Source organism: Giraffa tippelskirchi, chromosome 4 (assembly GCF_054371585.1).
Source record: "Giraffa tippelskirchi isolate mGirTip1 chromosome 4, T2T-mGirTip1v1.2.pri, whole genome shotgun sequence".
NCBI lineage: Eukaryota > Metazoa > Chordata > Mammalia > Artiodactyla > Giraffidae > Giraffa > Giraffa tippelskirchi.
The window spans coordinates 7851460-7866128 of NC_137278.1; the positions used below are offsets into that span (position 1 = coordinate 7851460).

General features: G+C 57.2%; 1 protein-coding gene and 1 pseudogene across 3 annotated transcripts; both read right to left on the reverse strand.

Moving 5' to 3' along the window:
* Positions 1–1031: 1031 nt before the first annotated feature.
* On the reverse strand, positions 1032–14390 carry CERCAM (cerebral endothelial cell adhesion molecule). 3 transcript variants are annotated; one of them, XM_081586945.1, is made up of 13 exons: positions 14170–14390; positions 12105–12215; positions 11838–11955; positions 11032–11121; positions 10690–10894; positions 6105–6224; positions 5717–5793; positions 5456–5562; positions 4210–4342; positions 2753–2880; positions 2367–2570; positions 1745–1997; positions 1032–1464 (listed from the first exon to the last, which is right to left on the reverse strand). In XM_081586945.1, exons 1-12 carry the CDS (start codon positions 14364–14366, stop codon positions 1745–1747), a joined length of 1743 nt encoding a protein of 580 aa, XP_081443071.1. In that variant the 5' UTR covers positions 14367–14390; the 3' UTR covers positions 1032–1464. The 3 variants fall into 3 exon arrangements, with proteins under 3 accessions (XP_081443071.1, XP_081443072.1, XP_081443070.1); XM_081586946.1 differs by having other exon boundaries at positions 1745–1911; positions 11032–11166; XM_081586944.1 differs by having other exon boundaries at positions 11032–11166.
* Positions 12925–13022, reverse strand: LOC145504088 (small nucleolar RNA SNORA70; annotated as a pseudogene).
* Positions 14391–14669: the final 279 nt, after the last annotated feature.

The window sequence follows — 14669 nt, forward strand, 5'->3', positions numbered from 1 at the left end:
GCCTGACTGACTCTGCCAGGAGGGCTTACACAAACCAAGCCAAGGGGGGGTACGGGGGCAGGGACTCCTCTGAAGCAGGAAACCTGACGATTGCAGTGCTGGCAGGAGGTCCGCACTGGTGGAGGCCATGGCCAAGGCAAGGAGCCACCCCCCCACCCCTCTGGCTGCCTGCCTGCAGGCACTGGAGACCCTACAGAGTCTCCGCTGCTGGGCCCTACAGGGATGGGCAGGGAGGAAGGCCGGCAGTTTCCAAGCAGGAGAGCACAAATTGAAGCCGCTGTGGGTAACCCAGAGGACAATGGGCAGATGCCAGATGCCCCAGGCTCCCTTCCCCGGGCTTCCCAGGTGGCGCTAGTGGTCAAGAAGCTGCCTGCCAACGCGGGAGACACAGGAGACCCAGGTTCGATTCCAGGGTCGGGAAGACCCCCTGGAGAAGGGAGAATCCCACGGACAAAGGAGCTTGGCGAGCTATACAAATCCACAGGGTCGCAAAGCGACTGACACGACTGAAGCCACGTAGCACACACGCATGGTATGCGCCCTTCCCGTTGTTGGCACCAAGCCAGCAGAGGGCGCCCTGGCACCACAAAGTCCAGGTTCCGCCACTTGCTGCCCTCTGGTGGCCACACTGGTCAGGGTGGGAAGGGAGCCCTGGATCTCCCCTGCCACTTCCAAGAGAGGGGTTCCAACTACACAGGGGAATGTCCAAAGGCAGCGAGGGGGGCCCCGGCGGCCCTGGGTTTGGCCTAGGCCCACCCTGGCCAGCAAGGTGAGGCCAGCGATGACCACACCAGCCGCAGTGGGTATGCACTCACTCTGGGCTGGGCTCCAGCTTCTTGCCCACCCAGCCCAAGAGGTACTTCTGCTCACGCCGCCCCTTTACCAATGAGCAGGCTAAGGAGGTGATGCCAGATCACCTGATTCCTCCCCGAGGCCGCCCTCCCCTCTCTGTCTCTCCACTTGCTCATCCACAGATAGGGAACGCCTCCCTCCCAGCCCTTTTAGGACACGCAAAGAGGCTCAGCCAGGAGTTAAAAAGTATAAAGTGCAACACCAGCCAGCTTTTATTGAGGGCCTACTGTGTGCTAGGTCCTCCTCCCATTTCCCTGCACTTCCTACTGGCCAGGCAAGAGGGTGGCAGGTGAGACCCAGCTGTTAAGCTGGGTAGGGAGCTGATGGCGAGGTAGAAGGGGGCAGAGGGACCACTGCAGCTGGGTCCTCAGTGGGGGGCATGCCTCCTGGGTCTACCCAGCTTGACACTGAAGGCTGGGGGGTGGGGCCTCCCTTCCTCCCTCCACCCCAGGCCCTGAATCAGGTTGGCGAGGAAGAGGGCCTAGGAGCCCTGCCCTTGTGCTACGTGGCCTTGGTGACCCATCTCAGTGGTTTCTCCTGATGGAAGACAGGTCCGGAAGGCAGAAAGGCCATGCCCAAGGGGACAGCCAGGTCTGGAGTCACTGTCTAGCCCTGGTGGGACAGGAGAGGAGAGAGGAGTAGAAAAAAACTAGAGTTGGACAGAGAGAGACAGAGAGAGACGCAGACACAGAGATAGTCAGAGACAGAGAGATGGAGATGGGCTTAGAGACAGAGAGAGCAAGAGACAGAGAAAGGCAAACACAAAGACGCAAACAGAGACAAAGCCACGGAAAGAAAGGGAGGGGGAGAGGAGACAGCTGAGGAGGGGAATTGAGACCTAAACACAGAGTCAGCCATCGATGGGCAGAGAAGACCAAGGCCCCGCCCTCACCTAGAGCTCATCCCGGGGGTGGGGATGGAAGCTGTGCCCGCTGCTGCCCGTCAGGTCCAGGCGGGGGCCGCGCAGGGTCTTGTAGGAGCCGGTCCAGCTGATGAGGCGGCCACTGTCGTCGTCCCAGGGCGAGGATGTCTCGGTGTCGCTGAGCCACTCGGCGTCCCCTGCGTAGTGGGTAGGGGCCGCAAGCAGGGGCCGGGCTGAGAAGGCCTGCAGGTCCCGCGGCCAGAAGTGTGCCTTGTACTGCTCACTGGGAGGGGGGAGGGGGGCTCAGGGGGGCTGGGGTGAACTGTCCCACCCCAGACCCCTGCCAGCCTGGAGCTGGGCACCTCACCGCGCTCCCCATCAAATCCTAAAGTGGCATTTCTCTTATCCCCATTTTCCGGATGGGGAAACTGAGGTGCAGAATAGGAAAATCACTTACCTAGAAACCACAGGGCATCACAGAATTTACACAGAGTTTGGTCTGATGCCAAGGCTAAGCTGGGCTCTTCCTTGGTGACCGGAAGTGGCTCAGCCCTGCCAGCCTCGGTCTCCCCATCCACCCAGCGAAGGGGACTTACTACCTGCTGAGGTGGGCTCTGAGGACGGGCTGACCCTGCCCTGCCCTGTGGCTCACTTGGGGTGCTGGTCAAACATGATGGGCAGGAACTCATCCACAGGCAGCATTCGGCGCAACGGCTGGGAGGCCAGCAGCTTGCGGGCGCCTGCCAGGCTCAGGACGTACGCCAGCGTCCAGTAGGAGTAGCCGGCCACCACCAGGTGGGGCAGCCCCTCCACGACTGCCTCCTCCTCAGGGTTCACCTGCTTCCGGCCGAGGTAGCTGCAGGTGACACCAGGGGTCCCAGGAGTCACTGCTGATGTCCCAGGGCACTCCCTGTCCCCAACTCCATCTACGGAGCCAAGCCCGGGGGCAGGGTATGCTGGCTAGGGCTCCCTGCAGGAGAAGGCAGACCCCAGGAGGCCCACCCCTCTCCCTGGCCCCTGGGGGCCCAGGCTGCCTACATCAGGTCCCAAGGAAGTTTCTCCGCCTCCACCTCCTCCATCAGACGCTCCAGCCGCCCCTTGAAATTGCTCTCAAAGCGCACGTCGTCCTCAAATACCACGACCTGGGCCAGGCCCCGGGCAACAACCTGAGGCACAAGGTTGGGGGGGGGTGGCTCTTTAGACTGGGCTGCCGTCCCCTCCTACCTGGCTGACTCTGACAGACACTCCTGGCTCTGGTTACAGGCCAAGTGCTCAGCCCTGGCTATGCCGCTCAGCTGCTCCAAAGCCTGCTGGGGCTCCCTCGGCCTGGGGCTTGAAACCCCAACACCTGGCTCTAGTATTCAAGGGCCTTCAGGCTCCCAGTCTTGCCCTCCAAGCAGATCAGGAGAGAAATCAGAACCCTTGCTGTGGTCACTGAGCACTGCGGCCTCATCCCAGGAGCCACAGGGCTCGTCTCCAGGGATCCTCAGGAGGCAGGAGGGAGATGGAGACGCCGGGAAGTGACCCCACGATCTTCCAAGGACACCCAGCCTGGACGTGGTCGAGCTGGGATCTGAGCCTGCATCTGCTGGGTTACAGAGCCGGGCTCCTCACTTCCGCCTCCTGAGCCTCACTTCCACCTCCTCAAGGAAGTGAGGCTGGGCTGGGGTTGGGGAGAGACCCCAGCCCCCAACACCCTGAGAAGAAATGCTTTCTGTAACTTCTGGAGGTATGAGAAGAGCATGAAATCGGCTCAATAAATGGTGGCCCTTCTATCTGTTCAGAGGCACCATTCAGTTCAGAAAAACAGAAATAGAAGCTCACATGCAAAGTATTTTGGCAACAGTAGAAAATGAAAACAAGGAGGGTATCTGTGCTTCACCTCCTGGAGGGGGCGCCCCTTGGAGGGCCCGTCCCTGGTCCTCTCAGGCCATGTCCAGGCACTGACCTCTCCCGGGCACTCACACCCGGGCCAAGGCTGCCTGGCCAAGTCTCGGGCCTTTCTTCTCACACACAACACCCTCCACTCCTTCAGCCCCAGGGGTCTGGGCCGCACCGTCTTCCTCTGTTGAGAAGGCTCCTCTCCCTGCCCGTCGACAGTGAGGCCCACGCTGACCCCACCGGAGGCCAGGAGGCCAGGCCTGTCCACACCCTCGCACAGCCGGTACCTCCCCGGGCCAGGGTAACCTGAGTTCTTTCTTCATTTCTGCGCCCTGCTCTGGTCCCTCTGCCCCAGGAGGGCCTGGCTGCATTCTTTGTGTTCATCTCTGTGGTCTCAGAGCAGAGGCTGTCCCAGCACATAGCCGGTGCTCAGCGCATACCACGGGGTGAATACGGGAAGGGTTGCGCCCACAGGAGGCTGACAGCTGCTACCCAGGTCTTCTTGAGTGTGATCTGTCACCCACCAGTCACATGAGTGCTGGCATGGAGCCGTGAGTGGGGGTGGGGGGGCCCTGCTTTCCCCAAGGGCGTGGGCCAAGGCGCAGGGTCCTTACCTCCTCCCAGATGGAGTAGTGGCTCAGGAAGCAGCCCACCTCACCCTTGGTCAGCGTGCGGCCCGAGTAGGGGTCCTGGTAGCCGGGGAGCAGGTCCACGCCGAGGGTCCTCATGACACTGCTGTTGAGCGTCCTGAGGGAGACGGTGTCATGGGGTCAGGGGTGCCCGCCAGAGACCTACCCAGGGCCGCCTGCACTGGGCAAGTTGGGGACCATCACACTGGAGTCTGCTTTGAAGGAGGTGGTGGTGGTGGTGGTGGCTTAGTTGCTAAGTTATGTCCCACTCTTGGCGACCCCATGGACTGTAGTTTGCCAGGCTCCTCTGTCCATGGGATTTCCCAGGTAAGAATACTGGAGTGGGTTGCCACTTCCTTCTCCAGGGGATCTTCTCAACCCAGGGATTGAACCCAAGACTCCTGCATTGCAAGCAGTCTCCTGTATTGCAGGCGGATTCTTTACTGCTGAACTACCAGGGATTCCCAGTTGGGAGGGAGGAGGCTTCAGCCTGATTACTGCTTCATGTGGCCTGAAGTCATCATGACTGGACCAGGGGGTTGGAGCCGCCTTGGGCGGGGTGGGTAATCCTTAGGGGAGCCAGGCAGTCTGAGAAGGAGACACCCAAGATGAAGGGCAGACACTTCTCAGGCAGGGGCCCAAGCAAAGGCTGGACATCCTGCGGTCCACCAGACTGGAGCACATGCAGCCAACAACAGTGGATATGGGGGGCCATGTGAGCCCTGGTTCTAGGGTAACGTGAGTGGCCTGCTCCCGCACCCCACTCATCAGGGATCTAGGTTCAGGAGGGAAAGGAAGAGCCCTGATAATCAGAATGAAGACCCCGTTATCCTTTGGGATACTTACTGTGTGTCAGGCCCTGGAGAAATCTTCACTAAACCCTTATAAACCCCTAAGAGGAAGGCAGCTATTCGCCGTTTCTGCAGCAGGGCTGAGAGACGGGAAGACTTGCCGGAGGTCACACGGCTGGTGACCAGGCCCAGGAGCTCCAGACCACAGGCCTTAACCACTACACTCTCCTCCCTCGGGTGGGCTGAGGAAGGGCCCCCTGTCCTGTTCTGCCTGCCCTGGGTTCCCCGAGACACAATGACTCAAGCCCTCTCTGAATACTCCTTGGAACAGGAAACTCATTCGACCCATCGTCTGCTTTTCCCACCTCCAGGGAGCCCCGACGGGCCACCCTGGGCCCCCTCCGCTGCACAGGGCCCTGTCCCCGTCCCAGAAGCCTCACCGGCCGTCCACGGCGTCCACCACCCGCCCAGAGATCTCCATCTCCCAGAGGGAAGTCAGCATGCGCTCTCGGCGGTCGGGCCGACGGGCCAGGCTGATGACAAACACCTGGAGGGGGCAGGTGGGCAGGAGGGAGGCTCCAGGTGGAGGGGAGAGCCCACCTCCTGACCCTGGTCCCGCAGGCAGGTGGGCAGGAGGGAGGCTCCGGGTGGAGGGGAGAGCCCACCTCCTGACCCTGGTCCCGCAGGCTGGGAGGACTCACCTCATCAAACCCCATCTTGCTGGGCCTCTTTGGAGGCCGGGACACATGAGCCGAGGCCCACATGGGGGGCCCATCCACTGCAGAGGAAAGCCTGCTGTCAGGAGTCCCCACTGGCTTGAGTCAGCGGCACCCTGGAGTCCCAGGCCCCCCTCATTCCCGCCCCCTTGGCAGGATGCCCAGCAGATCAGACTCCACCTGCCTCTGTTCGGAGGGGCAGACTGAAGCTCAGCGGGGAAAGCGACTTGCCCGGAGTCAGGGAATGATTTGAAGGGGAAGTTGTGACTCCAGCCCCAACCCCTGCCCAGCCAGGTCCAGGGCCAAGGAGAAGGGGCCCGGGAGAGGGGCAGGGAGTGATGGGAGGAGGGACAACACCGGCTTGCAGCCTCACCCAGTGCTTCCAGGATCAGGTGGATGAAGTTGACTCTCTCGTCCTCCAGCCCCTGGTGGGATTTCACAGGCACGTTCAGGTACCCGTAACGGTGCTCGTTGCACACGTGGACCGAGACCCCTGCGGAGAGAGGCCGAGTGAGTGCTGGCCTGCAGGGTGGGGTTCTCGGAACTCAGACGGCAGGTGTGAGCCCCAGTCCTACCGGTACCCACCATATGAGTCCTCTCTGTGGCCCCGCGTCCCCATCTGTGGGGTTGGAGGGAGATAGGGCTTGGCTCAAACAACATCTCAGGGACCTTTCTGCTGAGATGGTATATATTCATTCAACAGATGTCTCCAGGGCACCAGCTGGGGACAGGGGCGATGGTGGTGAGCAAGACAGGCCATCCCTGCCCTCAGAGGATTAAAGTGAGGAATAAGCAGGCAAACTCCCACCTGGCTATGGCCACCTGATGCCACGGGGCCTTGCTCCACCCTCTAAATCTCACCCGCCTCTGCCCATCCCCCTCACCCAATCCAGCACCATCACCTCTGGCCCAGATCCCTACACTTAACCCCTCCCCCTCTCCAGGCCCTGCCATGTCCTCCACCTGGCAACCAGAGTAGCCTTTTCTTTTTTTAATTCCTTCGGTGTTTGTCATCTTTATTTTAATCATTTATTTAGCCTTTGTCTAACAAAGCTAGTGGAGGTGATGGAATTCCAGTTGAGCTATTTCAAGTCCTCAAAGATGATGCTGTGAAAGTGCTGCACTCAATATGCCAGCAAATCTGGAAAACTCAGCAGTGGCCACAGGACTGGAAAAGGTCAGTTTTCATTCCAATCCAAAGAAAAGCAATGCCAAAGAATGCTCAAACTACTGCACAATTGCACTCATCTCACACGCTAATAAAGTAATGCTCAAAATTCTCCAAGCCAGGCTTTAGCAATACGTGAACCGTGAACTTTCAGATGTTCACGGTGGTTTTAGAAAAGGCAGAGGAACCAGAGACCAAATTGCCAACATCCGCTGGATCATCGAAAAAGCAAGAGAGTTCCAGAAAAACATCTATTTCTGCTTTATTGACTATGCCAAAGCCTTTGACTGTGTGGATCACAAGAAACTGTGGAAAATTCTGAAAGAGATGGGAATACCAGACCACCTGACCTGCCTCTTGAGAAACCTGTATGCAGGTCAGGAAGCAACAGTTAGAACTGGACATGGAACAACAGACTGGTTCCAAATAGGAAAAGGAGTACGTCAAGGCTGTATATTGTCACCCTGCTTATTTAACTTATATGCAGAGTACATCATGAGAAACGCTGGGCTGGAAGAAACACAAGCTGGAATCAAGATTGCCGGGAGAAATATCAATAACCTCAGATATGCAGATGACACCACCCTTATGGCAGAAAGCGGAGAAGAACTAAAGAGCCTCTTGATGTAAGTGAAAGAGGAGAGTGAAAAAGGTGGCTTAAAGCTCAACGTTCAGAAAACTAAGGTCATGGCATCTGGTCCCATCACTTCATGGGAAATAGATGGGGAAACAGTGGAAACAGTGTTAGACTTTATTTTGGGGGGCTCCAAAAATCACTGCTGATGGTGATTGGAGCCATGAAGTTAAAAGATGCTTACTCCTTGGAAGGAAGGTTAAGACCAACCTAGATAGCATAGTAAAAAGCAAAGACATTACTTTGCCAACAAAGGTCCATCTAGTCAGGCTATGGTTTTTCCAGTTGTCATGTATGGATGTGAGAGTTGGACGGTGAAGAAAGCTGAATGCTGAAGAATTGATGCTTTTGAACTGTGGTGTTGGAGAAGACTCTTAAGAGTCCCTTGGAATGCAAGGAGATCCAACCAGTCCATCCTAAAGGAGATCAGTCCTGGTTGTTCATTGGAAGGACTGATGTTGAAGCTGAAACTCCAATACTTTGACCACCCCATGTGACGAGTTGACTCATTGGAAAAGACCCTAATGCTGGGAAGGATTGGGGGCAGGAGGAGAAGGGGATGACAGAGGATGAGATGGTTGGATGGCATCACCGACTCGATGGACATGGGTTTGGGTAAACTCCGGGAGTTGGTGATGGACAGGGAGGCCTGGCATGCTGTGATTCAGGGGGTCGCAAAGAGTTGGACACGACTGAGCGACTGAACTGAACTGAACTGTCTTCTATAGACTGTGAATCCTCCAGGGCAGGTCAGTCAGTCAATCAGTTCAGTTCAGTTGCTCAGTCATGTCCGACTCTTTGCAACCCCATGGACTGCAGCATGCCAGGCCTCCCTGTCCATCCCGGAGCTCGCTCAAACCATGGTATCTGTTGAAAAGTGAACTCCAGGACCAGCACTGAGTACACAGCCTGGCAGAGTGCAGGGGTTGGAAACACGAATGATGGAGACAAAACCCCCGTTCATGGGACTTTCTTGGTTGTCCAGTGGTTGGGAATCCACCCTCCGGTGCAGGGGTTGTGGGTTTGATCCCTGGTTGGGGAGCCAGATCCCAAATGCCATGCGGCAACGAAGTCCATACGCCACAGCAAAAGATCCGGCAAGCAACAACTAAGACCCAGTGTAGCCAAATAAATAAATAAACATATGATGCTAAACAAAAATTGGATATCTGTATATAAATAAAAAACTTTACAAAGTCAATCACTAAATTCCTTTGAACCACTGACCAGTAAACAGCGGCTGATAATCAAGAAGAGGTAAACAAAACAAATAAAGCTGCTCAGTGGTGTCCGACTCTTTGTGACCCCAAGAACCATACAGTCCCTGGAATTCTCCAGGCCAGAACACTGGAGTGGGTAGCCTTTCCCTTCTCCAGGGGATCTTCCCAACCCGGGGATCGAACCCAGGTCTCCCACATTGCAGGCAGATTCTTTACCAGCTGAGCCACATGTAGAGGTAGGAATGAAAAAACAAGGAAACAGGGAGTTCCCTGGAGGCCTAGTGGTGAGGGGTGTGTGCTTTGACTGTCGTGGCCCGGGTTCAGTTCCTGGTTGAGGAAGTGAGATCTCAAGAGCTGTCCAGCGTGGCAAAAAAAAGAAAATATCTGTGCTTCTTCTCATTTTTCGTCCATGTATTTGTTTCACCTTCACTCACGTTTTGTACTTGATAAGATCTTTTTTCTTCCTGCACGTCTGCACGGTAGACGTCACCTCATGGTGCACAAAATAATGAGGATGACACCCTTCTCCCTGGCCACTCCTCACACACTGCTTGCCCAGGTGCAACATTTCCTGATTGAATCGTCACTTCTAGTTCACCTTGACTGTGAGCAAAGTTCTCCACCCGCCGGACAGCCTTCATGTTCTCGCCACCCATGAGTGCACACCAGGAACTACATTCTCTGCCGCCTTCTCAAGGTCCTTATACCAACAGCAGCATCTCTGTCTTGCTCTCAACTTCAGTTCTTCCTAGGACTGTGGTTTATCTGATCCAAATCCAAACATCCAAACATTTCTCTTTTTTTGGGCCATGCTGCATGGCTTGCGGGATCTTAATTCCCTGACCAGAGCTTGAACCTGTGCCTTCAGCAGTGAAAGCACAGAGTCCTAACCACTGGACCACCAGGGAATTCCCCAAACCCAAACACTTCCTTGTAACTTTCATCTTAAAAATAACTACCCACAGCAGAATGCTTTTTTTCAGTGTTCAAGTCCAATCGCATGATTCTCTGATGGCTGCCTGACACCCACAGGCTAATGGCCAGATGCTTGCCCATCAAGTCCCCACAAGATGGCCCCTGCCCACCTTTCCTGCCTCAGCCTGCACTATGCCCCCTCTTTGCGTACTGTGCTCTAGCTGCCTGTCTTCTTGTGTCCCCAGCCACCACACGGCCTTTGCACCTGCTGGTCCCATTGCTTGAAATGCTCTGTCTCGCTCTGTTTGCCTTGCTAAGGCCTGCCCATACCTTAGATCTCAGCCCCAATGATTACATCCTCCAGGAAGCCTTCCCCAACCAAGTCAACTCTAGTCTAAGCTCCCAGAACACCTATAATCAAGAAACTCTTCTTCCTGTCATTGTGATTGACACTGATTTGTGTGATCCTTTGGGTGACTGGACTGGAGGACCAAGGAAGTCAAGGACCAGCTGACTTTACTCACCACTGTCTCCCTGGTGCCTGGCACACGGTGCCTGTGTGTTAAGTCACTCAGTCACGTCCGACTCTTTATACCCCATGGACTGTAGCTCGCCAGGCTCCTCCGTCCGTGGGATTCTCCAGGCAAAGAATAATGGAGTGGGTTGCCATGCCCTCCTCCAGGGGATCTTCCCGACTCAGGGATCGAATCTGTGTCTCTTACGTCTCCTGCATTGGCAGGCGGGTTCTTTACCACTAGTGCCACCTGGGAAGCCCTTGGCACTGGTAGGTGTCCCATAAATATTTGCCTAATGAAGGAATACATGAAAGTGCCATGGTGGGGACAGCCAGAAGGACATCTAACCTACTGGGGCAGTGGGCCCAAGAAAGCCTATGACGCGAAGAACAATTAGGAATTAGAAAGAAAAACTGTGGAGTGGGGAAGGGTATGCAGAGCAGAGGGAACAGCATGTGCAAAGGCCCAGAGACCTCGAGAAAAGGCTCAGGAAGAGTTGACCTTACCAGCAGCCTGACAGGCATAGGCGAAGACTATGATGTCGTCGAAGGGCCAGGTATAGTTGGGGTGAGGGGGGTAGAAGGCCAGCTGGGCTGTCCCCTCAGCCCGCAGGGATATCAGGAATGTGGAGTGGACCATGGGGACGCGGAAGCAGCCCCGGCGCTGGCGGTTCTTGGTAGGGAAGTAGTCAGCCGTGCGGCGGTAGTAGCCCTGGGGAAGGGGTGGCCCCGGGCTGTGAGAGAGCACCCCTCCATCCCCAGTACACCGCTCCCCAGCGGAGGCTTTCTGCCCTCCACGTCCCTCCTCCCAGACCTCAAGCCTCCCGAGGCTCGTGTCCCTGGCCGTACCTGGGGGGTGATCCCACACCAGAAATTGGAGTAGTAGGTCTGAGAGTCCAGCATCGGGGCCACCACGGGCAGCCTCTGTGTGATCAGAAGCTGCAGCGTCTGGTTGTTAGTCAGAATGTTGTCTGTGTCTGCAAACTGTGGGGAAGGGGATATCACAGGCCCCAGACTTGTCTGGGCTACAGCCTCCCAAGGATTCACTGAGCGGGATCCCTCCAGATATCCAGGGACCCAGGATATCTCCCACAATCCAATGGGGTTCCCTCAGAGAGATCTAACCTATAAACCAGGAGATCTGTTTCCGGACCAAGGATCTAGTCTGGAACACTGGATCAGGGACTGGGTCCAGAGATTACGCCTGAGGTGCTGATCTAAGAACTTTATCTGAAGTCTTAGGAAGGAAATTCAAAGACCTACTCTGATCTCCTTTGGACAGGGGAGCCTGGTGTGCTGCAGTCCATGGGGTCACAAAGAGTCAGACATGACTTAGCCTTAGCAGAATGAACAACAGCAAAACCAACCCACCAACCCTGATCTCCAGTCCAGGGAACTAGGCTCAGATTATACTCTGGGCTCTATACTCTGGGATTGAGTCTCAGTATACACCTTGAGCTCTGCCTCAGGTATCCAGGCTTAGTACAGAGTCTGAGCTCAAGCAAAGGGATCCTAGCTCGATACCTGATCTGGGTTCTGATCCAGGTTGCTAGCTGAAGAGTCGAGCCTACAGATGGTTAAATCGCACCCAGATTTCTGTCAAAGAGAGGTGCCACCATCTGTGGGGAGCCCGATCGTAGGCCAGGCTTTCTTACCAGGATATAGTCTGCCCCCCAGTCGCTGGCAAAGGTCAGGGCTTCCTGTTTCAGCTCCATCAGGAATTGATGCCTTTCTTTGGTCCAGTGCTTAGGGCCCTCTTCATCTGGGTAGGACCTGAGGTGGTAAAGAGATGAGCTGTTCCATGGGGTAGGTGCATGTGGTCAGAGCCCTGGCCCGGAGGCTGTGACGCGGAGCTGTCTCTTTCCCTCTCTGGGCTGCACCTGTTGCCCATCTTCCCCAGAACCTTTGCCCTCAGGCCACACCTGGGCTCCCCCTCGGGCCTCCAGACCACAGCTGCATAGTCATTGCCCACAGCAGCCAGCCACTCCCGTAGCATCTCTGTAGTGTTGTCGACATTGTGGTCCGTGGCACACCTGGGGACACAGGAGGAAGAAGGTGGGGAGGGGTGGCACAGCCACCAAAGGACCATACCCCGAGGCAGCCTTGACCCCTGGAGCACCAATCCCTGCAAGACTGGCCTCTCCCGGGAGCGGAGGAGGTAGATGTGCTACAGAGGAAGGCAGGCAGCCAGGTCCCAATCATAGGTCTGTGTTCCACTATGTGACCCCAGGCAGGTCCAGACCCTCTCTGGGCTCACTTTCTCCCTTTGTAACTAAAAGCTGTCCTGGCAAGCTCAGGGGCTGAGGTGACAGAACTCAAATGTATTTTTTTTTTTTGGAGAGGCAACTAGGATTTATTGGTAGGCATGAGTAAGGAGGGGACGGCGCCAAGGCTCTCATGAGTGCAGGACCTGCCATTTGTCCAGAGGGAAGGATGTATTTGACCCCAGAGCCATCTGGAATGAGCTGCTTTTCTGCCACCATGTTTTCAAATTCACCAGCCTTAAACTTGGTAAATCCCCACTTCTTGGAGATGTGGATTGACTGGCGGCCAGGGAACTTGAACTTGGCCCTTCGGAGGGCCTCAGTCACATGTTCCTTGTTCGGAAGCTTGGTACGGATGGGCATTACGACTTGGCCAGTGTGGACCCTGGCCACCGTGCCCTGGGGCTTTCTGCCACACTTACCAGTCTGAAGCCTAGATTTGGAGACAGCATGCCAATCATGAATGTCCACTGGAAAGGGCTGTCTCCAGGGTTCCTTAGGGCAACCTGGACAGGCTACAGGCTTCATATGTTCCCCAGGAGGCTGCTGTCTGCAGCCACTCAAATGTGTTTTGAAAGATGAGAAGGACCTCAACTTTGAGGAACACATCTGCCATATGGCCTGGTTTTCTTCCTTCCCTGCTGTGTGACCTCAGGTTAGTCCCCTCCCCTCTCTGAGTCAGGACTAGACAGAGGAGTTGCTGCTTCCCTCCACCTGGAAGTTGTAATAAGGACCAAACCACACTCTGAGCATCCCTGAGAAGACCTGATGGGCCTGAGCTCCAAGGTCACCTTGCACAGCCTCTCCGAAGGGGCTCTCACGACAGAGGCGGGTGAGGGGGCCTTAGCCAAGAGCCCAGGTTTTCGGTGATGCTGCCCCTTTAAGCCAAGTCTCTAGAACTGAAGACTAACTACGTGTCAAGTCTTTTGGGGGTGGGAACTAACTAAACTCCCTGACTAGTAATTGTGGGCGGCCTCCCCAGGCCACAGCTCCACCCCCAGCCCAAATCTGGTGAGTTGGGGAGGGTAGTTTGTCATTTCTCTCAGTTTATCCCCAACCTCAGCTTGGGACTCCTCCCTGTTCTGGCTTCCATAGACTGTGGCCTCTGATTCCAGGGCCCTGTGGGGACACCTAGGGGAAGAGATGGCAGGAAGGGGCTTTGCCCTTGGCCGGCAGGACCCAGTCCCTCCTCTGAGAGAGGCTGGAACCAGCCCTGGGGAAGGGGGAGCGGGTGTGACACCCCCCCCCATAGAGCAGCATGGAGCCCAGGGCTGACAGCACCCCTACGGGCTCCCCAGGAACTCCTAGGCCTGCTGAACTCTGCCACATGGGGCCCCAGGGGACACCAGCTGCTCCAGTTGGCTCCACTCTGTCAGGCCAGCCACAGGTCCCGTGGCTTAAGTTTCAGCTCTGGTGGGCTGGAGCAAGAGGGGTTGGGCCCAGCTTACACCCAGAGGAGGTCCCGAAGGAGGAGCAGGGGGCAGAATGAGGGATGGGTGTCCCTGTGCCAACCCAAGTCCTCCAAAGTCAGTCTGCGGGGCCAAGGGGCCAAGGGGACCCGCCAGGGGGCTCGGGTTGCTGGAGGGCCTGTCTGCGAGGGGAGGGGCCAGTCTGGGTGGTGTCTGGACAAGGAGCAGATGGGGCCAGCTGGAGCCCGGGCTGTCGGTGGTGGGGCTGGGGGGAGTAGGTGCCCAGTGGGTGCCAACGCCCAGGTCTATCTCACCAGAGGGCCAGCCTGGCCCTGGGGTAGTCCAGCCGCTCCAGCGCGCCCAGGTAGTGAGGCAGTGAGTGCTCGGCATTGCGGGCCAGGATGGCAAGGACCACGGTGGGCAGCGGCGGCTCCGCGACTCCCGCAGCCTCGGGCCGCGGCCCCAGCAGGAGCAGCAGCTGGAGCAGCGGGGCGGCGGGGGCAGCGCGCATGGCGGGCGCTCGGGCGGCGGCGGCGGCGGCCCCCGGGGCTCCCGGCCGTGCCGAGGGGAGTGGGCGGTGCCGCCGGGCCCCGGGGCGGGGCCCGGGCCCGGGGCGGAGCCGAGGCGGGCCCGGAGTTGGGGGGGGGAATGTACCACCCCCTCCCAAGAATGGGCTCCCACTCCCCTCCCCATCCCTATCCATAGATTCTCAGATGTCCTCTCCTCAGCCCGGGACATCGCAGGACCTGGGCCCGGACACCTGCCCCAGACGCGAGCAGCCTCTTCCCGGCTGGAGGGTCGTGGGTGGACGGCT

Coding starts and splice junctions, on each gene's coding strand:
- CERCAM (XM_081586944.1), bottom strand. CDS start 14,366: ATGCGCGCTGCCCCCGCCGCCCCGCTGCTCCAGCTGCTGCTCCTGCTG. Junction 12,216..14,169: donor AGGGCCAGGCTGGCCCTCTG/GTGAGATAGACC, acceptor CTGTGTCCCCAG/GTGTGCCACGGACCACAATG. Junction 5,794..6,104: donor CCTGATCCTGGAAGCACTGG/GTGAGGCTGCAA, acceptor TTTCCTCTGCAG/TGGATGGGCCCCCCATGTGG.